Raw genomic sequence first — 23,776 nt, 5'->3', positions numbered from 1 at the left:
GGCAGGGGGCCTGGCGCTTGGCGGGGGTGATGGCAGCGGCCTGCAGCCCCCTCTCGCCCGGTCCCCAGCTGGGTAAGACTTGGAGAAAAGTCAGTGTGAACCTACACGTGGCCACGGCGGCGTTGTGCACGAGCCACGGATGGAAAGGCAGGCTCACCACGTCCTGTGGCGCCGAGAAAGCCCCTGCCCGCCAGCCCCCTGCCGCCCAAGCCTCTGGGAGGTGTTCACCAGGGGGAGTCAAAGTTCTCTCTACTAAACACGCTGGTAAGCAGTGTCGGTAACTAAAGCACCGAATCCCAAGTGTTGCCGATGTGCCAGAGGCCAGGGTGGCCTGGGGGGCGGGGGGGTGGCGCACTCACCGGAAGACCATGTGCCCCCGGCCGTGCCTCTTGTTCTCATGGAATGACCCCCAGTAGGCCTGTCCGTCCTGGTCCACCAGGCGCCCATGTCCTAGGGAGGGAGCCCAGGGCAGTAAGCGTCACTTCCTGCCTCCTGTCAGAGGAACCTTGCTTCCACCCCCCCAGAGGGCGGCGGTAGATTCAGAAGAAAGCTGGGGTCAGAATGGCTCCAGGAACCGGGCCGCCCTCCCAGGCCAGGGGTGCCCGGGTAAGACACGGCAGCTGTGATTTGGGGCGGCACCAGTGACCACCACGCCAATGACAGCGGTTCTGGGGTCCAGCTCTCAAAGGTGCTGAGTGAGGGCAGGAGGGGTGCCCCTTAAGGTCCCCCAGGCCCCAGCATTTGAGGCTGGAGTGCCCTGCTGTTGGCTGGGGCCACCCCACAGCTCTGCCATCGTGTCAGTCCGTGGGAAACTGCACGTCACAGACAACGGCAGTGCTGGGCCTCCTATGACCGACTCAAAGGCCCTGGGTCTAAAGGCCAGAGCACAGGGGCGCCTGGGGGCCTCAGTCGGTGGAAGGTCCGACTCTTGGTTTCAGCTCAGCTCATGACCTCAGCATCATGAGATTGAGCCCTGCGTCAGGCTCCGTGCTGGGCGGGGAGTCTGTTTGAGATTCTTTCCCTTTCCCTTTCCCTCCACTCCTCCCCTGCTGGCATGCCCTCTCCAAAATAAATAAATCCTAAAAAAAAAAAAAGAAAGAAAACAAAGGCCAGAGGACACACTCATGAGGACAGGGCTTCATTGCATGGTTTGGGACAGCTTGGAATTGCACGCGCATCTTCCAATGTAAGCGGACCCTGGAAAGGCACTGTCGGACCTTGTGGATGCATGGCTTGCTCCTGGAGGCTGGTCTTCCAGAACAGTGAGTACTTCTGTCTTCGGGCGCCAGGGATGCACACCCACCCCATCCCCCCCGGGCAGAGTCCGCTTCCCCACAAGTGTGGCCTCCTGACTCGCTTTGTTCAGCAGCATGTCCTCAGAGAACCCCCAGCTTCTCGCCCCCCCAGGAACCCTGAGGCTCTGGGCCAGGGCCCAGGAATCACCAGCCCTGCCTGAGCTGCTGTGACCACCGCTGTAGGGGTGACCCCATGTGAGGCCAAAAGCGTTGCCCAGCCAAGCCGGGGACAGACTGCTGACCCCCAGGTTTGTGGGTGAATAATTAAATGGCAGCTTTCTGAGCTGCTAGATTTTACCCACAGCAGTGAACTGATGCAGGACCTACGGTCTCAGCCCCAGCAAGCAGGGTCCCTGGGCCACGGCCCCCACATGGAGCTGCAGCAGACGTGGTTCTGGGGGCAGGGAGAAGAGCACCTCCAGTCCGGCCGGGTGGACGTCAGGGCCCCCGAGTTAGATCCTGGGGAGGGGTGCTGGGGCTCAGGGCTCCCCACAAAGCGCCCTGCCACACTCAGCAAGCTCCTGTGGGTATCAGACCTTCTCTCAGGCCGTGGGAGAGCTCCCCTTCATAACGTCCGCCAGCTTTGTACTTCATGACGCCGTGTCCTTGAGGCTCTCCCAAAACAAACTGTCCAGAATAGGTGTTCCCTGGTGCAGATGAGGAGAGGGGCACACCCAGGGTTAGAGCTGTTCCTGAGTCCCCTGTGGGTTGACAGTCACACCCCTCCCACCCCTGATCAATGGTGGCAGCAAGTATCATTTCAGAACACGTGAGGGGGTCTCTTTATCGCCCGTTCACCTCGGCTAATGAGAGAAAATAGGATTAGGTGGGTTTGGTCCTGCCCTCCTGGTTACTGTACAGCCCCCCCTCATAGCAGGTGGACGCAGATCCCCGACCTATGACGACCCTCTCTGCAGCATCCAGGTGCCCAAGGGCAAAGACCTCTCCGGGTCAGAATCTGTGGGGGTGGGGCTTCTCTCAGCGGAGAACAGCCACCACGCTTGCCTGGGAAGGTCTGTGAGTGGTTGCCCCTGCCCTCGGCCGGCGTGCGGCTAATGCGGGGGAATGTGATGGAAACCAGACCCACACTTCACAGGGGGAGGTGCCTTCTGCATCCGGAAGCCAGGGACAACTTACACCAGAGATAGTTTACGAGGAAGGAGTCAGCACACCCGCACCTGTCTCCACTGCTAACCTGATGAGGCCCAGAGCCGGCAGCCTTCTCCCGTGATCTCCCCGTCCACAAACTCGCCTTCGTAATAACTCCCATCTTTAAACAGCAGCTTCCCCTGGCCTGGGGAAAGAAACCACGATGTGAAGTCAGACCAAAGTCGGAGAAACCCCTGCTGCCCATGCGTGGCTGGACTCGTTTCTTCGCGGGAAGAGCTGGGCTTTGAAGCTCTCAGGTCTGTGTTCGGCTCTGCTTCTTGTCCCAAGCCTGCTCTCTGCAAACTCACCCACACACGTTTCTCGATAAAAACGTTCCTGAAACATGACTAAGGCCTGCTGTCTCGGCTGGGATGACAGCAGAGCTACCCCAACCTCTTCGGAGGAGACACTCCAGTCACCTGGCCTCCATCAGCACCGGGGCCGGAAGAAATGGAGTCTGTGGACACAGGGCAGCACTCAAGAAAACATTTAAAAAGGGAGGACCACTCTGTCCAGCCCAGGCTCTGGCAGGGTTCTCAGACGTAAGCCTCCATGCCAGGCCCAGAGGAAGAGAAGCAGAGATTTCAGACAAAAGTGAAAAATGTCTGTGTGGCAACAACACAAGTCAAGAGCTTAAAAACACAGAAAAATACTGGCAGCCAGCAGCCACAAAAAGAGCTCATATAAGAAAATGCTGAAAGACCAATTCTCTAGGAGAAAAATAGGCAGAGGATGTGAGCAGGCAGAACCCCCAAACAGACATAAAACTGTGTGAGCGTAAACACAGGCAAGTCTGGGCCCACCCCTGGGGAGAACTCCAGCGACTCACACTCGGTACTTTCTTTCTTTTAAGGCTGAGACTTTCTACAAAAGTACGTAATCTCTCTCTTTTAAGAAGTTTTTTTTTTTGTGGGCGCCTGGGTGGCTCAGATGGTTAAGCGTCTGCCTTCGGCTCAGGTCATGATCCCAGGGTCCTGGGATCGAGTCCCGCATCGGGCTCTCTGCTCCTTGGGAGCCTGCTTCTCCCTCTGCCTCTCTCTCTCTCTCTCTGTCTCTCATGAATAAATAAATAAAATCTTAAAAAAAAAAAAAAAAAAAAGAAGTTTTTGTTTTTGTTTGTTTAAGTTCAATTTTGGTAACGTACACTGTATTATTAGTTATCAGGGTAGGATTTAATGATTCATTAGTTGCATATAACAGCCAGTGCTCATCACATCACGTGCCCTCCTCAATGCCCATCACCCAGTTACCCCATGCCCCCACCCATCTCCCCTCCAGCAACCCTGTTTGTTTCCTAGAGTTCAGCATCTCTTACATTTGCCTCCCTGTTTTTCTGTTATTTTATTTTTCTCTCCCTTCCCCTATGTTCGTCTGTTTTGTTTCTTAAATTCCACGTATGAGTGAAATCATACGGTATTTGTTTTTCTCAGACTGACTTATTTCGCTCAGCATGATGCCCTCTAGTTCCATCCACGTGGTTGCAGATGGCAAGATTTCATTTTTTTGATGGCTGAGTAGTATTCCATTATATATAGACCACGTCTTCTCTGCCCGTTCATCTGTGGATGGACATCTGGGCTCTTTCCACAGTTTGGCTATTGTGGACATGGCTGCTGTAAGCGCCGGGGTGCAGGTGCCCCCGCGGGTCATTACGTTTGTATCCTCTGGATAAATACAAAGGTGGGTAATCTCTTACTCATCAAAAATAAACCGTAAAGGTAATTTTCACTTTGGCAAAGACAGACTAACACGCCAGGGAGGATTTCTAAGTTGGGGCTTCCCCTGCCCAGGATGCCCCAGCGCCTGAGAGAAGGCTGCTAGCTGAGGGGTCTCCCAGGGCCCCCGGCATGTGTTGTCTGGTGAACTTTGAAGATCGCTGCAGGGAATGGCCTTTCCTGGGCACTAGTGAGAGGGAGTGTGGGGACCCAGGGCCGGTGGCTCCCAGTGCCACCTGCCGGCCCAGGCTCGCCGAGGACGTGGCTGTCGGTGCGAGGTGGCAGCCGTGGGAACAGGCCACGATTTCTCACCGTGTTTCTTCCCTCCTTTCCATTCTCCTTCATATCGAAAGAAAGAATTCGGGTACACATAGACACCGTAACCTGAATGTCGGGAAGAAGAGGGACGGGTGAGCGGGTGGTGCCACGGGTGACCGGCTGACGGCCAACAAACCCTCAGATGGGGCGGCCCTCTGGGCCCTGAGGGCGCGGGGGCGGCATGCGCGAGCGCAGGGCCCGGAGAGGCCGCGGCTTGCGGAGGGGCGACGGTTGCCGGGTGAAGGGGCGGGAGGCGCCAGCCCTGCCGTTTCTCTGCAGGAATTCACCAGCGGCCTCTGGTCCCCGCAGGACAAAATCCACACTCACACCCAGGGGGCGGCAGGGCTCCCCTCCGCACCAGCCCCGTTTCCACCGGGCGACGTGGGAAGCGTGGGAGTCGCCAGACTCCCGCATCTGCCACAGAGCAGCTCGGGCTCTACCCGAACACGGTTCTTCGGATCTTCGAGCAGCGCCCGCCCAGCCTCCGAACGGCGCCTCCCGGCTCGGTCCCCAGGAGCCGGCGGGCTCCGCCGCCCCGGGCTCGGAACCCCGCCCGCCCGCGGGGGCGCCCCCCCTCCCAGGGTCGGGGCGCCGGGGCTTCCCGGGGGCTGCCGGCTGGGCTTGGGGCCGAGAGCGCGCGGCGACCGCCGGAACCCCGCCCGTCTCCCGCCCCCCTCCCCCATCGCGGACGGAGACCCGGCCCCGGCCTGCAGCCATTACCGTCCCGTGGCGGCCGGCTCGGTGGGTCCTGGAGCGGCGGGCTGGAGCTCGGGCTCCCTCCGCCCGCGGCTGCCATCTTGCCGCTAGGGGTTTCCTTAGCAACCGCAAACCTCTCCTCCATTGGCCCATGGGCCAGTCCCTGGGCGATAGCAATCTCTGGAGTGGATTCTGCCGGCCCGGAGCCCGTAGACGCAACTACACATGCGCAGCACGGCGCGTTTCCGCTGCTGACGTCCCTTCCGCCGAGGGGACTGCCCTGCCAACTGCCTGGGCGCCCTGCACCGGAAGAGGAAATGGTTGGAGGCTCTCGGCTCCGCCCCGACGGCCATCTTGGAGGCTCCGGAGGCGGTGCCGCGCAGGACAGAGCGGAAGTGCTCGGCTGGCCCTTCCCGGACCGTGCGAAGCGCCGGCGCGGCCGCCTGCCCGCGTCCTCCTTCCCGCGGCCCTCGGAGACCGCGCTCGGCCGCAGGGAGCGGCGAGGTGCCGGCGGGCGGCGGGGGTCCGGGCGGGCGGGGCTGGGCGCGGGGCGGGCCCCGGGCGGCGGGCTAGGCCGGGCGGGGGCTGGGGTCGCGGGTCCCGGGTCCCCCGGGGGCGCGCAGGGACCGCCCCCACCCGCACCCGCGGGCGCGGCCCGGGAGGGGTTGGCTGCCCACCCCCGGCTCGTGCGCTGACGGTCGCTCTTCCTTGTCGGGTCCTCGCTCGGTACTGTGGCTCGTCTGTAGGGTTTGGGTAGGAGATCGTCGAGACGAAGAGTTAGGTTGCTCAAGGTGATCTCTGGAAATACTGCAAATTACGGTCGCAAAAGCCAAAGTTCTCCAGGTCGACTTTGCATCCGACGGTGCTCCCGCGCCGGGGATCGCACAGCCCACAGCCGCCCTCGCCCGTGAACCTTCTTCGGGGCTCCGCTCCCTCGCGTCCTCAGAGTAGAGGCGGCCTGGGAGTCCTGAAGTTTCCCCGAAACTCGTTCTTCTCAGTGGGGTTGGTCTTTCACTTCGCGGGGATAGAATCCCCCGTGAGTGAGCAGGGTCCTCGGTGATTGAGAGCCAGCTCCTGTAGAGCGCAGGAGGTGACCTCGGCCAGGTGCGCTGTGGTCAGGGCCAGGTGCAGACCTCCAGGATGGTCATGCCCAGAGGCGGGAGGAGGCCTGGACGGGGAGGGCGGTGTTGCTAAGAATGAGTAGGTGACGCTGGAAGGGCATTTCAGCGGAGGGAACGGCACCAGAGGTTGCAGGTGGAACTGCCCTGCACCGGACCTAGGAGGAACGAGGGAGGAGGAGCGAATCGTGGGTGATCCGGATGCCTGGCAGAGGGTTATAATCCTTTAAATGCCGTGCTTGCTATTTGAGTAGTGCAGACACTGGGGCAAGTGGGGCCCCAGGACTAGGCACAGAGAGAGTTTTGTGCACAGTTTCAGGCATGACACTCACGGTCTCCTTGGAATGGTTTTATTTTGCTTTTTACTCTTTTTTTGGTGTGTGTGTGCCTGAGCATAAAACAGTTGAATCCGGCAGGTAATTTGCTGATTGCCTGCTGTATAACGGGCCTTTTTAGGTGGCAGGGCGCAGGAGTGGTCCAGACAAGGTTCCCCCTGAAGAGGCTTGTATTCTAATAGGAGGAAATAGAGAAACAGGATGAAAATAAGAAAATGATTGTTACATGAAATAAAAACAGGCTGATGTGACTTAGGGATTGTTGATGGGGCGGGCCTTTGTGCAGAGGTGGCCTTCAAACTGAGCAGAGGGAAGGGGATGGGAGCCGGGCTGGTGCGAGGCAGGGCCAGCACATCTGAGGGGCCAGCACGCTCCCTCGGTGCCAGGCTCTGAGGCTCACACAGCTCACACCCCGAGAGAAGCCGTTGAGGGCGCGTTTGCTGTCACCCCGTTTCGCAGATTGGAATGAGGGGTCACTCGGGCCGTCCTGCTAGAAAGTGACCGAACTGGACTTTAGAAGGAGACTGCTTGACTCCAGAGTTCCCGTGCTTCATGTTGCTGTGACAGTCTCCTCGAGACGTGGAGAGCCACGTAACGATGGATGTGTTGCTTGTCAGACAATCAGAGGCTGGCTGACGTGTTCGGAATAATTTCTGCACATTCATCTGAAGGAAGCAGACATCTCTAGCTAGAGTGCATGCTTCCAGGGCATGTTCTAATACTGCTTTTCCTGCCTCAGTTCAAGTAAAGGGTTTTATGGGTAAACACTTGGTCATAAAGAAGTAAAAGAAGAGAAAATTTGTGAGGATCCACAGGTTAAGGAGTATTACTGACGTAGGTTTCTGCTGGCCTGGCTTTGGCCTAAACAGGGAAGCCAGCCATCCTAGGGAATGAGTTTTAATTTAGGCCCTCTTAAAATACGGGATTTTCTCACTTGAGTGTAAAAATACATCTCCTGAAGAGATGGGGCCCCGGGGGCCATACTTCATCGGCTTAGTTCAGTCATTTATCTGGACTTCCTGTGTCTCTCGTGAGGGCAAAGAGCATTTCCCCATCACCTCCTGGACACTCCTGGCCCTCTGCCCTTCCTTACGACGCTTACGGAATCACAGTTAAACCTGTAACGCAGACCTGATGCTGGGGGGCTGGTCAGGTGGTCTTAATATCTCAGCTGTACTTGAAAGTTTTCCACTTGAGGTCTCGGGTCACATGAGCCTGCTGACTTCATCTCAAAAAGAGGATGTTCTGAGCACTCACCGTGAGAATGTGATTAAGAAGCACGGCGCGGGCAGGTGTGGGTTCGGCTTGTAGCCCTGTGTGAGCAGGCTGGCCAGTGGGGCCCCGCAGCCGTTGTGAGCCCCACTCTCCTGTGTGCATGTGAAGGGCTGCTGTGTCCGTGAGTGCCACTGGCCAGATGCGGAGGCCAAGGCTGTGCTGCCATACAGCTCAGGGGCCTTGGACACCGGCCTGGAGCCAGAGTCTGTGTCTGCTTCCATGCCCCAACCCTGCCGTGGTACCCGTTGGGGCAGGTGCTGTGCACAGGTTTGGGGGGCAGCGGTGAGCTTTCCCCGGGCGTCTTCACCAGCACCTCAGTCATCTGGTTTGGGTGGCAGTGTGCTCGGATAGAGAGGCTGAGGTCTGGCAGAGCAGCTCCTGACCTTGGGCAAGTGGCTTAAACTATTTGAGGCTCGATCGTCCTTAGTAAGATAGGGGTGATTAAGCTCACTTGGTTATCTGGGTTCTCATCAGTTAATTCCTCATGGAATCCACAACAGCATGTTGAAATAGGAGCAGATACGATCAATTCCACTTACAGATGACGAACTGGGGCACAGACAGCTCCCTTGCTGGGAATTGGGTGGCATTTTCCTGTTTGTGGAGTGGAGGACCGGGCCCTGAGAGGACCAGGACTTGCACAGCTGGCTGCTGGTGCCCTGGGGAGCAGCCTGGACAGAGCCTGGGCCTGGAGAGAGGGGTTGCCGGGGGGCGGGGGGGAACCCTAGGAATAGACCGGAGGAGGGAGACCTGGGTGCAGTGGCCTGTGGTGTGGACCAGCCCCAGGGAAAGTGTGTCCACAGGACTCCACGGTCAGCAAGGGCAGCTCCTGAGAACCAGCGGGAGGAGTGCGGGCCAGGTGACATTAGCAGAAACAGAAGTCCACCCAGTGCTGCTTTGCATGTCACGTACCATTCTGGCTGTCCACCGGAGTGTCTTGCTTGTTTCTTTCTTTTTTTTTTTAAGATTTTATTTATTTATTTTAGAGCACGCACGCGTGGTGAGTTGAGGGCAGAGGGAGAGGGAGAGAGAATCTCAAGTAGACTCCCTGCTGAGTGCAGAGCCTGACGTGGGGCTCCATCTCACCACCCTGAGATCATGACCTTAGCCAAAATCACAAGGCGACGCTTAACCGACTGAGCCATGCAGGCACCCCTCTTGCTTGTTTCTTTTCCCTGGACACCTCCTGGCAAAGACACCCAGAAAGAAGAAGTGAATACTGAAGAAATTAGCTTGATCGTGTTGGTGGAAATGGGGCAAAGTGATGAGATCCTTGAATATTTTTATTTAAAGTATTTTGTATGTTTTTCAGTTACAGAATGTCCGAAGGTGACAGTGTTGGAGATTCTGTCCATGGGAAACCTTCTGTGGTGTACAGATTTTTCACAAGACTTGGACAGGTTGGTTTTTTTGTGTGGATGAATTGCAGAACTGACTTGAACTGAGTGAGAAACGGTCGACCTCGGGACGTGTTCCTGCAGGGCACCGGGGCGCTAGCTGCTCGCTTTCCCCAGCCTCAGTTTACACTTGCCCTCTGCTGCGAATGTGCTCGCATCTCTGTCCTCTGTAAAGGGCCAGACAGTGGTTTAGGCCTTGGAGGCCACCTATGTTCTCTGCCCTACACTTGTTTTCTGTTTTTTTGTCCCCGAACAACCTTTAAGAACCTGAAGGCCCTTCTTAGTTCCTCGGCGGCACGGCTGTGGGGGCGGCCGCTGCCGTGTGCTTACTGTCCCCGGCCCGGCTCTGCACTGACCTGGGGTGTACCTGTGTGCTGTGCTGAGGTCTGCCGTGGTCAGCAGCGCCTGAAGCTGCTACGTTCAGTGACCGGTTGTGTAGACTGATGTTTTGGCTTAGAATTAAAAACGTATGTTCTTAAAATTAAAAAAGAACATTTGGAAAATTTCACAATTATTGAAGCCAGGCTGTGGGTACTTCTGTTTTTATGAATGGTTGAAATTTTTCATAAAAAATTAAGTTTAAAAATTAAAATTATTAAAAAAAAAATTTAAAATTAATTACAAAATTAAAATTAAACAATGCATGTATGTCTGCTAATTATGTGTACTTGCACACAATGCACGTGCATATCTGGGTAAAACCAAGGATTCCTTCTGGAAACTCCACCGCTTTGTGCCCACCGTGCCTGAGCTCCACACCTGCCAGAGGTCGGGCTGTGGCTCACTGTCCTGAGGGCAGAGGCAGGGGCCCCCTGTGGCTGCTGGGCAGGGCTGGGGCCAGCTCTGGGAGGGGCGGGACTCTGAGAGTGAGCCCCGTGTAAGGTGCCCACATGCTTCGTGCTCTCTGGGTGAGGTTAGGTGACCTCATAACGACCCCTCAGGCTGATCCTGTAGGATTGGCTGCTGTGAGAGATCGTCCTGTACTATTTTTGCTTCAGGGGTGGGCCTGTTTCAGGAATTTGGGTTAATAGTCACTGCCTTGTGTTGCTGACTTGAAGTCCGAAGCTGGTGCTCTGCGGTCCACAGCGCATGTGAACTCCTGTCTTTCTAGATCTATCAGTCCTGGCTAGACAAGTCCACGCCTTACACGGCCGTGCGATGGGTGGTGACACTGGGCCTGAGCTTCGTCTATATGATTCGAGTTTACCTCCTGCAGGTAGGTGTGGGCTGGGAGCCGAGCCCCTGCCATGTCCACACTGTCCAAATGTGGCCTTGGATGGGATGTGGGTTTTTCCCTCTATTTCTGGAGTAGGAGGGTTCAGGGTGGCCGGACGCAGCCTGCGCGGCCTTGCTAATATTGACTTAGAATTTACTGTAATTGTTGTTAGGATTGTTGTTTGAATGGGAACTTGGTCCATTCTCTAATGGAAAGAGTGACCCGGAGACCTCGATTTAGGGGTGCAGGTGGGATGGGGATGCAGTTGTCTTCTGAACCAAGTCTGCACCTGCTTTGGTGCCCCTTAGGTGTGGCTCTGCAGCATGAAGCTACGTGAGCTTTCCACATCTAGTGTGTAGTTTTCAGACTTGGAAAGTTTTAAGACAGAAGGGTTTCCTCGTGTTTGCATGCACGTTTTTTTAGGCTTTTAAAATTGATAATGCATTGCATTCTGGTCTAATAGGGTAAACTTGAGGCTTTTAAAAATGGATTTAAGGGGCGCCTGGGTGGTTCAGTTGTTAGGCGTCTGCCTTCGGCTCGGGTCATGATCCCAGGGTCCAGGGATCGGGCCCCGCATCGGGCTCCCTGCTCTGCGGGAAGCCTGCTTCTCCCTCTCCCACTCCCCCTGCTTGTGTTCCCTCTCTCGCTGTGTCTCTCTCTCAAATAAATAAAATCTTTATTTTTCTTTTTTTCAAAGATTTTATTTATTTGAGAGAGAGAGCAGCGAAAGAGGGAACATAAGCAGGGGGAGAGGGAGAAGCAGGCTTCCCGCTGAGCAGGGAGCCCGATGCGGGGCCCGATCCCTGGACCCTGGGATCATGACCCGAGCCGAAGGCAGACGCCTAACGACTGAACCACCCAGGCGCCCCTAATAAATAAAATCTTTAAAAAAAAAATGGATTTAATCAGGAGTACGTGATGGTGTGCGGGTGCTCCCATCTTTGCGTCTCCTGAGGAGGGTTTGGCTCCACAATTTTTTTTTTTGTTTTGTCTTTGTTTTTCTAAAGACTTTATTTATTTGGGAGAGAGCACACACAAGCAGGGTAAGAGGGAGAGAGAGAAGCAGACTCCCCACTGAGCCGGGAGCTGCATATGGGACTCGATTGCAGGACCCTGAGACCACGATCTGAACTGAAGGCAGACGCTTAACCTGACTGAGCCACCCAGGCGCCCCTCCACATTTTTTTAACCTCATTCTTGATTTCCTGATTTTCCGGTTCTGGATTTCTTCTGGGCAAAGATTATTAACAGCCCTGACCAGTGTGTGGTGGTATGGGGGCCCACCAGCAGGAATACTAGCACATCCTGAGTGACAGCTCAGATCCTATCTTCTGGGTCAGGTAGCCATTGGTGAGGCAGGGTCTGGGCCAGGTGTACATGCCAGTGTCCCTCAATGTACGATCCACACCTGCCCCATGGTGTGGCCCCGCTCAGGCGTGTGGCTTTGGGGAAAGCCTCCCCTTCTCCCTGCATCCCTGCTGGGGAGCTGGTGGCTTCAGGTGCTCCGTGCATCCACCGGGACCCCTGCAGAAGTCTACTGTTTGCACCGTGGCTTGTCCGCTGTCACACTCACAAAGTAATTTGAGATAAACTGTCATTGTGGATGTTCACTGTGCCTTCTTGTCACTTCTTGCAATCTCCGGACTGGAAGTAAGTTGTGCATGCTTTGAGGTTGAGCTAAAACAAGGTCGTGAGTTACTGGAACGTTGGGGGGCTGCTTCAGGGCACGGGCGCTGGGCTGTGTCACTGACCGAGTGCTCCTCTCTTGCAGGGCTGGTACATCGTGACCTACGCCTTGGGGATCTACCACCTCAATCTTTTCATAGCCTTTCTCTCGCCCAAAGTGGACCCTTCCTTGATGGAGGACTCAGGTATAGTAGAGATCGTCTGCTTGGTTCTGTCTGTTCGGGAGGTTTGTGATTTTGTACACTTCACAGATGCCTCATTTTCTCTAGAAACCTTTGAAATCCGAACTTTTGAGACTGTCGTCTTGGTGTTTAAAATGTATTTAGAACCTCGGTGAGGATACACTTGGGTGTAGATTGAGACATTAAACCTTAGTTGTCATGCCTCATGCGGGCCGGGTATTCCTGCTACTCTGTTGCGGGTGAGGAAGCGGAGGCGCCCGGGGTCACGAGACTTGGCCAGGGTCGCGTGGGAGCAGGGGTGGCACTCCTGCCGAAGAGCCCGCCTGTCCTCAAGTCCTGTCTATGCTCCTCGGGTAGGTCCTCTTCCTGGGGACCCAGAGGTTTCCACGGGCAGCTCGCTGTGCCCAAAAGTGGCCACTGGGATCCTGACCATCCACGGTTGGGCCCCGTTGAGGGTGGTGGCACTCCCTGATTTCCCAGGAGGACAGGTTGAAAAGTTCTCGACTCAAACTGTTCCTGGCCATATCTGGGCCAGGTAGGAGGGCCAAGTGCACACCTGACTGTCCAGCCGGGGAGGGGGAGGGGTACAGACATGTGGAGACTCGGTCACTCCTGCCAACATGTGTCGCCGCTGTCTGAAAAACCCGGGCACAGCTGCCTGCTCGTGGATTCCCCTTGTGACAGCGGTACTTCCTGAGTACAAGCTGTCTTCTCCAGGCTGCTCCAGTCCTGACCAGAAGCCTGTGGTTTTTCTCTATGGAGTATTTAATGAAAATGTGAAAGGAAACAACACTCCCATTTGTTGCCATTTGGGGGTATTAGAAGATGATTAGGAGAGCTTCTCCATAGGCCTCGGTTCGTGTGTGTAGCTGGGCAGGGCGTCTGCCTTGGGCAGGGTGGGGCCGCCTGACTATACCCAGCTCAGCGTGGGAGGCTCAGCTAGGGGGGGCTCAGTGTGGGGGCTCCTCAGCATGGGGGGGTCTCAGCCAGGGGTGCTCAGGAGTGCTCAGTGTTGGGGGGTTGCTCAGCCAGGAGGGCTCAGTGGGGGTGGGGATCAGCGTGGGGGGCAGCTGTTCTGAGTTGGACTCTCAGCAGATAAAGCTTTGTGTGTTTCTCCGCTCCTTTTCCCTAAATGTTCTCATTTTTCCTGTGTGCCTTTGTGTGCTACAGTTGATGTGTGTCTGAAAATTGGTCTGCAGTTTAATTTTACGCAATCATTTAAAAAGTGTAGTTCTTTTAAAAAAGAAATTCTATTCTGAATCTTTTAAAGCAATGCATTGATTCCGAAATCATTTGAAGGTTCTCCATGTTGTTTGGCTAAATAACATAAATGTGTGTTTCATGCGTTAGGCTAGTTCAGCAGCTTTAGGGGAAACTTATAAATGTGATGGGGGCAGGTGGATGAGGCGCCCGTTCCATCGCACTGACATTCTGCCTTTCAGATGATGGCCCCTCATTACCAACCAAACAGAACGAGGAGTTCCGGCCCTTTATTCGAAGGCTTCCAGAGTTTAAATTTTGGTGAGTTAATTCCTAAGGGTAGTTGAGAAAGACATTTGTCCTCAGTGTGGCTAATAAGAGTGAGAACAGAGGGTTTTTGTTTTCGTTAGACAGCAAAGACTTCTGAAAGAAACGAGAGTTTTAGTGTGTGTGTGTGTGTGTGTGTGTGTAACATTGATCCAAAATGCGAGTTGCTGTCCTTGGCGGGGTGTGGAGGCAGGTCACAGGGGCCCCTGCAGGAGAGCCCAGTGCCTGGTGGCCCTTTGGAACTAGCCGAAGAGAAGCTGCTTCCGGGGCGGAGGGTCCAGGGTGTGTTCGGACGTGGGCCTTGGGAGGGATGCGTGCCCAGGCTCTGGCTGCCCTGCACAGACGGGCCGGCCTGTGTGCCGCCCCTCGCACCGCACCCCTTCTGGTTGCTGGCACGAGTGGACCATGTCCCCCGCCCTCCTGCTCAGGGTGCCTGCACAGAGGCAGGGCTGGTCCAGCCTTGGGGCAGTCTGCTTTCACTGCAAGTGCTGTGTTCTGGGGTGGGCTTGGATGGGACTTGGCTTGTCCCCCAGGCCTCCTGGAGGCGGTGACATCTGTGTGATGTTGCATGAGGATGCATGTGACAGGTGGACAGGTGACCCCTGCTGTCATGCGTGAAGCATGCATGAAGGGGACCCCCACCACATGAAGGCTGTGACCTCGTCTGTCCTCTATTTGGTGGAGCAAAAACCCGAAGGGAAAACTGCCACACCTTTACTTTGTGTTCTTGGGGCTGTGTGTGGGATGTGGCAGGCACTCTGCAAGTCTGCGGGCTGGGCGGGAAGGGCTGGAGTGAGGGCACTGCTGGGAGGGAGCAGAAGGCAGGCAAGACGGCCCTGCACGTCCCCCGAGGAAGTTGGCCTTTGTCCTGTAGGAAAGGGGAGTGCCGAGGAGCATTTTCAGTAGCCATGAGTCCGGTGGGCTGGGCCCTGAGCTGGAGGGAGCCGCCTGGGTGCCGCAGGATCTCCTCAGCGATGCACAGCCCAGGGGAGGGGCCTGCCAGGTGGCAGACGAGAGACACCCAAGTTGGCCTGAGCAGTCGCACCTCTTTGCTGAATGTTTCACACTGTAATTTTGGAAGGAAACCGGGGCCTTTCGAGGGACTGAGGGAATGCTGTGTTTGTAGTTACATGCTGTGCACTCTGTAGGAAACACACACCGCGCCCCTACTGCCCCAAGTAGGGATGCTGCCGTGGCCCCAGATGGCGGGGCAGCTGGTGGCACTGACCTCCTCCCCTACTTTAAGGCATGCGGCGACCAAGGGCATCCTCGTGGCCATGGCCTGCACCTTCTTTGAGGCTTTCAATGTCCCGGTGTTCTGGCCCATCCTGGTGATGTACTTCATCATGCTTTTCTGTATCACCATGAAGAGGCAAATAAAGGTGAGCGCGGGTGGGCACCGCTGCCCTGGGAGGTGCTGAGAGCCCCGCTTGGGTCTTGTCTGTCTGTACTTGGAGCGTCCCGAAGCTCTGTGCAACAGGGACACGGCACAGCCCCTTTCCGCCAACACATACCTGTCCAACGGTGCAGCTGTCGGGCACACAAACCGCTCCCCGGGGGCCTGGTGGGCGAGCCCTCGGGTCTGCTGTGCTGTCCTCACTGGCATGTCCTGGGGGCACAGAGCCCAGGGCCCACCGGCCAGTCAGCGTGTGTTATGCCAACATTACCCTCAAACAGCCCCCAGAGCAACTTTAGCCCCACTGGGCCCCTGGGTATATCATAGGGGTCCCCAGCCGAGCCCTAGCCCTTCCTGCATGCAAGGGGTCAGGAAACCTTTCCCAGACCCTCGGGATTTCCAGCGAGCTCGGACAGCTCAGTGGGCTCTGGAGGGTTCTGCTGTGTCACTGGTGGGGAGGGGACTAGAAGCTTATTGGAACCCTGGTTTCCTTGCCCTGTGTGTAGAGAAGATCAGGATTCAGATTTGGAGAAGACATAGTTCATCGTGAAGCCACTCTAAAACGAGTCTGTTTGTCCCCAGCACATGATAAAGTACCGGTACATCCCGTTCACGCACGGCAAGAGGACGTACAAGGGGAAGGAGGACGCAGGCAAGACGTTTGCGAGCTAGGTGCTCGGCCGGACCCACCACAGAGTCTGAGGACGGTTCTGAGCCATTGTAACAATGCCTTCTTCCTTCACATAAAGTAGTTGATTTCGAGGGAGTCGAATTTTCTTTTTAAAAAGGAGCTTCAATTATTTGTAACTGAAATATCAGGTTCTTGAAGAAACTGACATTTAAACCAAATTGCATTGATTTATTTTTCAGTGACATTCAAGTGTTCAAATGGACAGAATTGTAGTAAACTGCTGCCTGGGCGGACAGCCGGGTGGGGGCGTGGGGAGGGGCGGGTGGTCTCTTGCTGGGCGGCTGTGGAACAGACCTACACGGAAGGAGCCGGGTTGTGCCCCAGCTGCCCCCACCCTGGACGCCCGTGGCCACGTCACCCAGCTGGAGGATGCTGCTAACCTGATTCCTGCGCGTTGGAAGAACATTTGAAAGGTGATTTCCAAGTAACTCTGGGGTTCTAATGCCAGTTTCCCACTTTCATCTCACCAGAGATGTTTAAAGTTGGTCTCTTATCATAATGACTCAAAACTTTGTTCTTAATTACCATGATTGCTTTTGAGGGCCTGGAATTATAAATATATATATTATATTTTAATTGTTTGGAATTATTTTGACACATTTCTTTGATACCTGAAGAGTTGTTTTTGATTAATTTGAAGTTGTTCTCATGCAGTGGCCCCTTTACAAAAACAATGGGCAAGGGCAGACCAGTTTGTGGGTTTTCACACACGGCTTCTCACTTTCTACGGGAAAACAGAACTCTGACCCGCATGTCAACTTTTTTGATGTGATAAAAACAAATACTCGTAAACATTTTACTAAGTGACTTTTTAATTCCAACTTTATTAAAGACAGTGTCCCCTTTCTTGTGGAGTCTTTATCTGAAACACGACAGCTCGCTGCCCGTGAGCAAGCACTTGAGCTGGGCCGGTCACTGGGGCACCGGTGCTGAGGGGCAGGCCCAGGGCGTCCTCCTGGTCTCAGGCACTGCAGATTTGTAGCTCTCTGCAGTTTCCCGTCTGTTTTAGGGCTTTAGGCACTGAATGTGTTTACTGTCTGGCTTTTTTGGGCCAATTTTTGCAGATATCTGAAGTTGAGCTCCTCTTGCTTTTAAGAGGCCATACGAAGACCTCTTAGGTACCTGATCCTGTATTTTAATCTCGGTACTTAAATGATACTCTGGATCAGTATCTTTGATACAATATTGTGGCACGTGAGATGTTGAAACCCTGGACACTTTTATTTTTCATACCGTTTTCCTGGTAAATGCTCAGGCCTAAAATGTGACGGGAAATGGTCTGCGCTTGGTCAGGGTGTACATAAAGGGCCTCAGGAAGCGTGGGGCCCCTCTCTCGGGGCTCTTCAGTCTGGCCTGTGGTCACGGTGACCTGTCTCAGTTGGCCAGCCTGCAGTAACCGAGGAGTGTGGAGCGATGCATTCCTGGACGACTGTGTCCGCTCAGCTGCTGGAATGGTCTGCAGAGGCCTCTCCCAGAAGCCTGGGCCGCAGCCTCACACGGGGGGCGGGACATCCTGACCACAGGTTCTTGCCCTTTGTGAAATGTGATCTTCAGTTCACCCTGATGGCCTTCTTAATACACCTACACTCCTGTGGAGTCCGTTTCTTAAGAGAGCTTATGACAAAGACCAGTCTCCGGCACAAGTTAAATACTTTTAAAGACCTGAAAGTAACAAAAAGGTGGCAGGAAGTAGGCTGGACACAGCGGTGAGCTGGTGTGAGCAGCCAGCCTGCCCAGGCCTCGGGAGCTGAGCTCTGAGAGGTAGCTATGGGTTAGGTGTTCAGAAAGTGGAGAACCGTGCTCTACACCGTGGAGCTCTGAGCAGACCCCAGCAAAATGCAGACTTCCGTTTTCTAAAATGGGAAACTAACTGGAACATGTATTAAAAGGTATGAGCCACGCATCTCAGGTGGAGATACGGCTCCTTGGAGTCTTTGTACTCCTGTGAATGGACGTGGCCGAGCCACCAGAAGCCTGCCTCTGATGAGGGCAAGGTTTCCAGGTCGTTGGGGCGGGCGGATTGGCCAGTGGGTAAGCCCTGCTGTCTGCTGTTCCCCACACTTGCCCATTCAGGCCAAACCCTGACTGCCTGACACAGACTCATTTTCTCATCATGTGAATGGCTGGTCCCATTTCCGAAGCTAACTTTCCCCTGTATGGTTTGGGGACGGGATGAAAGCAACCTGGTCCAGCAGAGTCCGGCTCCTGAAGAAGTGACCCAGATGCACCACAGTGGGGGTGTGGTGCGGCCCCCTGGCAGGCTCGGCCCCAGCTGCTGCTTTGCCCTCTGCGCTGTGGGCCCACACTCAGCCCAGAGGCCTCGGACCTGCCATCGTGCAGGCAGATCCAGCCTCTCCCCGAGCTGCTGGCGTAGTTTATGTGACAGGAAATGAAATCTCAGAATTTAATGATTTCTGTGCAAGTAAAGTTAACCTTGAGAACGGATTGAGTTTCTCTCCTGATACCAAGAAAGAGTCCTGGGGTCCTCGGTCCTCGGTCAGGTTAGCGATAGTGCCGCAGGTAGACGAGCTTCTGGGGAGGGAACTTCTCCCTGCAGAGAGGGCACTCCGTCTGCAAAGGGGAGGAGGAGGCGCATGTAGGCTGTGGCCAGCACAGCCCCTGCCACAGGCCCTCCCACAGCGGCATCTGCAGTAACCCGTGGGACATGCACACGTGTCTATTAACTTCGAATGAAGACCATTTCCAAAAAGCACTTTTTTCAGAAGACACAAACCTGAAGGGAAGGCCTTAACCCTGGGGGAGTGGGGGAGTGGAGCCGGGAGCAGTGGCCAGGCCAGGGAGGCAGCCTGTCTGTCCGTGTGGTGACGGGGCTGGCGACGGCGCTCGTGGCCGCTATGTTGGGTTGTGTTGAGAGGAGCACACGGGGCCCTGTCCGGCTCAGTCCCAGTGGCCCCGCCCCTAGGGGCCGGTCGGATTCTCTCTTGTCCCCAGGAAGGTCTGCTGGTCTCCCACTAGGTGTTCCTGCCTGGGGCCAGCCGCTTACAGGAGGCGGCACCTGTGTTCTTGAGGGAATCCCTCAGAATGGGGAGCAGGGGCCCCAAAGTGGAGGCTGTGTGCCAATCCAGTGGGACCCACATGGTGCAGACATTTCACAGGTGCTGATTCTAAGTCAGCTGCAGCCAGGCTCTGAGGCCACGGCCACTGTGGACCCCGGACACAGGCCCTGAGGAATGCCCCTTGACCAACCGCTGGAGGTGAATGTCCTCAAGTAAGAAAGAGGACGGGGCGTTTAAACTGTGAGGCACACATCCCGCCCCTTGTTTACCTACCTCACCTGTGCGGCCCTCCCCACCCTCCGCCCTGAGAAGGCTGGATTTGGGCTGAGCCTGGGTGGCAGGGCTGGTGGGGGGCCCAGGAACCCCGGCCCTCCCCGGAGTCAGCGTGGAGGACCCGGCCTCCACCCCGAGGTCTCAAAAGGCTGGAGTAGGTGGCTCTGCATGCTGAGGGCTGCATCTGTCTAGCTGGAGAGGGCCGTGTGCGTGCAGGCGAGCCGGGCTTCCAAGCAGCGGCAGGGTCGGGGGAGACTCTAGGAATGGAACCTCAGGGCCGGGCTGCTGTCCCCACCTCCCAGCAAGGCCTCTGGATGCACAACTCTAGCACCCTGACTCCGGGTATGTCCCGTAAACGGTTCACCTGGGAGCTTTAGAAAGAGGCCCACCTTCCCATCCCCTCCTAGGATGTGTCTGGGCCAGGCTTCTTGATTCCTGGGCAGCCGCCTGGGCTGGCCTGTGCACCTGCTCGTGGAGCCTGTGCTCCCGAATCACAGCTGCTGACCCTGGGCGCACCCACCTTGGTGTCGCACCACTGGGTGATGCACTCCCAGCAGAAGAGGTGGCCGCAGGGCGTGGCTGTGGAGTGTCTGCGTTCCTCCAGGCACAGCGTACACGTGGGGTTTCTGGAAACGGCTTTCTCTTCCATGTGGCTCCTGGAGGTGGGGCAGGGAGACCCCAAAATTTACCTCAAGAGTCCTGGCAATGCCTGCTTAGCCCCCACCCCCGCCCCCACCCCCTGGGCTGGAGCAGCCGAGCTAGGGCCCCACACCCTCCCGCCGTCCCCACACCTGTGCTGGGACAGGCCGCGGTGCAGCTTCCACTCCCGCCGGGCACGCTGCCGCCGCCCGAAGCCGTGCAGCTGCAGGCCCACGGACAGCGCCAGGTGCAGCAGGGACGCGAGCCCCAGCAGCCTGTAGCTGGCTCGAGCCCTCGGGTCCTCTGTAGCTGGGCAGCGCACGCGAAGCTGTCAAGGACCCCAAGGGACAGTCACACGATCGGCTGGCACAACGCACTGAGCAGCCTGGGCGCCAGGCCACCCCCTGGCGGTAGAGTGCCCCATCGAATGACGCCAAAACCTGCCCTCCTGGCACAAGGTGGGGGCACAGAGAGTGATCATGGGGCCTCTTTGCTGAGTGAGGAGGGCAGGAGCACCCTGTAAGGTCTGAGCACCAAGTGGGGGCCGCTGCTGGACAGCTCGGGGCCTCACTTCCAAGGGGACTGAGTGAGTGCTGAGTGAGGGCAAGGAAGACTGCCCAGACTCCCAGTCTGCAGTCCCTCTGGTTGCAGGCGAGGATTTGGGGGGTGGGGAGGTACATTGAGGGACTCACATCTCAGAAAAGGTACCGGCAAAGAACCCGGAGAAAAACAGCACGGCGGTGGGGTTCGGAGGAAAAGCCCCCCAGGCAGATACCGTTAACCAGCTTCTCTATCACACGAACAGAGAAGCTCCTGGCTTTTAGCAGGACGCCTGGCTCCCCCCTTGACTCAAGACCACCCAGATGACACTGCAGCTAGCGATGTGCCCAACGTCAAGGGAAAGTCCGCTGCCCTCCATTCTGGTCTCCCTCCCCTCAGCTGGGAGCCCCCCAGCCAGGCCCCATGTGCCCGTGCAGAGAAGGCCGCTGGAGAGCAAAAGCCCTCTGTCTGGGTTGAGGCTGTTTTTCCGGCCCTTTGCCACAGCAGCTCAGCACACACCCTGGCTTACGGCGGGGCCGTCCGCTCTCATGAGCGTGCACGCTGAGGGCTGAGGCCGGAGAGGGGAGAGGCAGGTGCTCAGGACAGTGCTGCCAAGTGAGGCGAGAAAGCGGGTGACCCTCTGGTGATCAGGGGCCTGAGTTGAGACTTTCTGGGTGAATCTGGAAGCAAAGGCACCAGGTGAGAAACAGGACGAAAAGTGGGACTGCTTGGCAGGCTCAGTCCAGGGAAGGTCCTGGCAGTGACAGGAGGCGTCGCTACACCTGACCCTCGGGCAGGGCAGCTGGGAAGGAGCTGGCGTGGGGCCCGGGGGCCTGGAGCCTCGGCGGCTTCTCAGAGTCAACAGCAGGGTGGCGTGCAAGTGCTGGCTGCAGGAAGGCAGGCGTGCCTTACCCTCAGGGTTGACTTTCTAGGGTCTTTTAGCAAATGTGATGCAATAAAACCCATGTTTTTCAGTAGAGGATCTTGGCTCCAGCCCTGTGACCCTGCTAGCTGCCAGAAGCTGAACACACAGCAGCCAGAGTCCAGCGAGTTGGGACGGCACCAGCGACTTACGTAAGTGACTCCTGTGAGCCTCTTGGCCAAGTGGTAGAAGGCGCCCTGGATGTAGAACCAGGCCACGTGGAGCCGCTGGAGGCAGCCGAGGCCCTGCCTGAGCACCGACACCGCCCGCAGGAGCGTCCTCTTCTGCTGCTCTGTCAGGGCGGCCACGTGCTGGCGCACCCAGTGCCTCGATCCCGACCGGCCACGCCCACCCAGTGCCAGGCTGCCCTGCGAGGGCCTGGCGCCATTGGCATCAGCCTGCAGCTCGAGCTCCAGGTGCAGCAGGGCCTTGTCCAGCAGGTAGGGCAGGATGGTGTGCAGCGCCACCAGCACGCCACGGCGCAGCCTTGAGGGCACTCTGCTCCGGGATGGGTCCACCTGGATGACGCCAACATACTCCTCCCCGAGGGTCTGGTAGCCTGCCGGGTGAGGGCGTGGGGGTGACCCTCATGAGAAACTGAGGCAGGGGCCTGCCATCCTTTTCTTTCTCCTCGTACTAGATTTTGCTTTCAGGTCCCTGCCTTTCCTCCGAAGAATGACGCTCCACTGGAGCCCCGCTGACCTTGCCCCGTGACAGGGCTTAGTGCTGGGACCCCCTGAACCACAGAACTCACCCACAGAGAAACAGATCCAATGGCACTCTGGGCAAAGTTGAGGACAAAGGTTCCCAGGAACACAAAAAGGAAGAGAGGAGGGCACAGAGGTGACCCTGGGAGTTTCAGAGGCTCCAGCTGGGGCTCAGGGCCTGGCCTCTCCTCCTCCCCCTGAGACTGTGTCTGGGCCAGCTCCAGGGACACGGGGCAGCACCTCCAGGAGCGTCTCACTCTGCTGGCAGCACCCCCACCCCCAGGCTTGGTGTGTCCTGGGCCCCTTGGGCTCAAGGTCCCACCAGGACCACTACCTGCAAATGTGGTGAGGCCAAAGTAGGCCACATCCGACAGCAGCTCGACCTCTCTCCTGCACTCCAGCCACCTCTTTGCACCTGAGAAAGAGGGTGCAGGGGGCGCGGCGGTAAGGGTCCAATCCTTCCTTGGCTCCTCCTGCTGCCAAGGTCCAGCCACCCCTCCACCAGGCTGAGACCGTCCTAAACCACACTCTTCTCTCGGTCCTGGCCTCCGTGCTGCTCCAGGTCTCCCGCCTCGTCTGACAGTCTCCGGAGAACCTCCCCACCTGCAGCCATGCCCCCCTGCGGGGCCCGCCAGGGTAACTAGACCCCGGAAGGGCCACAGGGCCGGGAGGGTAGGACGGTGACCAAGTACTCAAGCCGAGACTGCCGTCCGGCATCAAACCCGCCCCCTCATAGCTGCTTGTGTCCTCAGGCAAGTTAAATGCGTCTACGGAACCCCGAGTTCCCTCCGTAAAACGAGGTACACCAACGGAGTCCTACCTGGGAACGACGTTTTGAGAATTAAACAGGCAGTGTTTGTGAAGCACCGAGAACGTTACTCGGCACAAAAAAAGTCGAGGTGTAACGTAACCACAAGCCGCTGCTCCCGCCCACACCTCCGCGCCGCTCAGCGCCCCCAGCCCCGCGGTCCCCGCCCGCTGCCCGGACGCACGCTGGGGTCCCCTCTCCCCCGCTGCAGGCCCGGGCTCACCCGCCAAGCTGTGCAGGGCGCCGCCCGCCGCGCCCCGCAGCCCGCCGCGGTAGTAGTCGTCCTTCTGCGCCGCGCGAACCACCTCCGCGGGGCCGGCGGCTGCGGGCGCCATGTCTGCGGCTCGCTGGCGCCGGGGAACCACCTGGCCACGCCCACGCAGGCGCTGCCTGATGACGCCAGCGTGCGACTCACACCTTGTGCGTCCTAGCGCGGGGGCGGGGCTGACGGGTGCCCACGCGGGGCGGAGCTGTACAGGCGCTGAGGGGGCGACGTGGACGCGGGCGGGGGCCGGAGCCGGGGGCGGGGCCGAGAGGGGCGGGGGGCGACGTGAACGCGGGCAGGGGCGGGGTCCGGGGGCGGGGCCGCGAGGGGCCGGGGGCGGGGCCGGGCCTCGGGGGTGCGGGAGCGGGCCGGGCCCGATTCTGGGGCGGGCGGGACGTGATGGGGTTTCCGGCTCCGAAAGCTGATGTGGCGGGTTCGTCGTGGTGAGCAGGGATCGGGGATCCACGGTGACGACGATAAGACAGGCGCCGCTCCTCATCCAGGGGGCTGCCCGGCGCGGGGCTCCGCAAGTCCCGACCTTGACCGCTCGTAGCCGCCCTGCTCACAGAGGAGGGGCCAAGGGAGGCCGCACAGCCGAGGGCGAGCGCT

At 57.4% G+C, this 23,776-nt stretch overlaps 3 protein-coding genes across 5 annotated transcripts in view; 1 reads left to right on the top strand and 2 right to left on the bottom strand.

Moving 5' to 3' along the window:
* Positions 1-5,373, bottom strand: part of MORN1 (MORN repeat containing 1) — a 52,108-nt gene extending 46,735 nt beyond the window's left edge. Inside the window, exons 1-5 of one of the 2 annotated variants that reach the window (XM_032395278.1) lie at positions 5,198-5,373; positions 4,472-4,543; positions 2,491-2,589; positions 1,832-1,942; positions 360-450 (exon numbers count right to left, since the gene is read on the bottom strand). In XM_032395278.1, coding sequence (XP_032251169.1) covers positions 360-450; positions 1,832-1,942; positions 2,491-2,589; positions 4,472-4,543; positions 5,198-5,318 — 494 coding nt within the window. In that variant the 5' untranslated portion in view covers positions 5,319-5,373. The remainder of the gene's footprint in view (positions 1-359; positions 451-1,831; positions 1,943-2,490; positions 2,590-4,471; positions 4,544-5,197) is intronic. The other variant, XM_032395287.1, reaches the window with a different exon arrangement.
* Positions 5,374-5,503: 130 nt separating this feature from the next.
* Positions 5,504-16,572, top strand: RER1 (retention in endoplasmic reticulum sorting receptor 1). Its single transcript, XM_032395309.1, has 7 exons — positions 5,504-5,677; positions 9,214-9,301; positions 10,410-10,514; positions 12,286-12,385; positions 13,825-13,903; positions 15,156-15,291; positions 15,888-16,572. The coding sequence occupies exons 2-7, from the start codon at positions 9,221-9,223 to the stop codon at positions 15,975-15,977; spliced, it is 591 nt and encodes a 196-aa protein (XP_032251200.1). The 5' UTR covers positions 5,504-5,677; positions 9,214-9,220; the 3' UTR covers positions 15,978-16,572.
* Positions 16,573-16,835: 263 nt separating this feature from the next.
* PEX10 (peroxisomal biogenesis factor 10) lies at positions 16,836-23,289 on the bottom strand. 2 transcript variants are annotated; one of them, XM_032395298.1, is made up of 6 exons: positions 23,126-23,289; positions 22,429-22,509; positions 21,540-21,946; positions 20,078-20,253; positions 19,807-19,942; positions 16,836-18,567 (listed from the first exon to the last, which is right to left on the bottom strand). In XM_032395298.1, exons 1-6 carry the CDS (start codon positions 23,235-23,237, stop codon positions 18,499-18,501), a joined length of 981 nt encoding a protein of 326 aa, XP_032251189.1. In that variant the 5' UTR covers positions 23,238-23,289; the 3' UTR covers positions 16,836-18,498. The 2 variants fall into 2 exon arrangements, 1 of the variants encoding a protein (XP_032251189.1); XR_004298176.1 differs by lacking the exons at positions 16,836-18,567; positions 19,807-19,942 and having other exon boundaries at positions 20,205-20,253; positions 20,985-21,946.
* Positions 23,290-23,776: the final 487 nt, after the last annotated feature.

The sequence above is a fragment of the Phoca vitulina genome, unplaced genomic scaffold (assembly GCF_004348235.1).
Source record: "Phoca vitulina isolate PV1807 unplaced genomic scaffold, GSC_HSeal_1.0 scaffold2, whole genome shotgun sequence".
Lineage (NCBI taxonomy): Eukaryota > Metazoa > Chordata > Mammalia > Carnivora > Phocidae > Phoca > Phoca vitulina.
The sequence above is the reverse complement of the archived record's forward strand: the minus strand, read 5'-3'. Positions and strand labels throughout refer to the sequence as shown.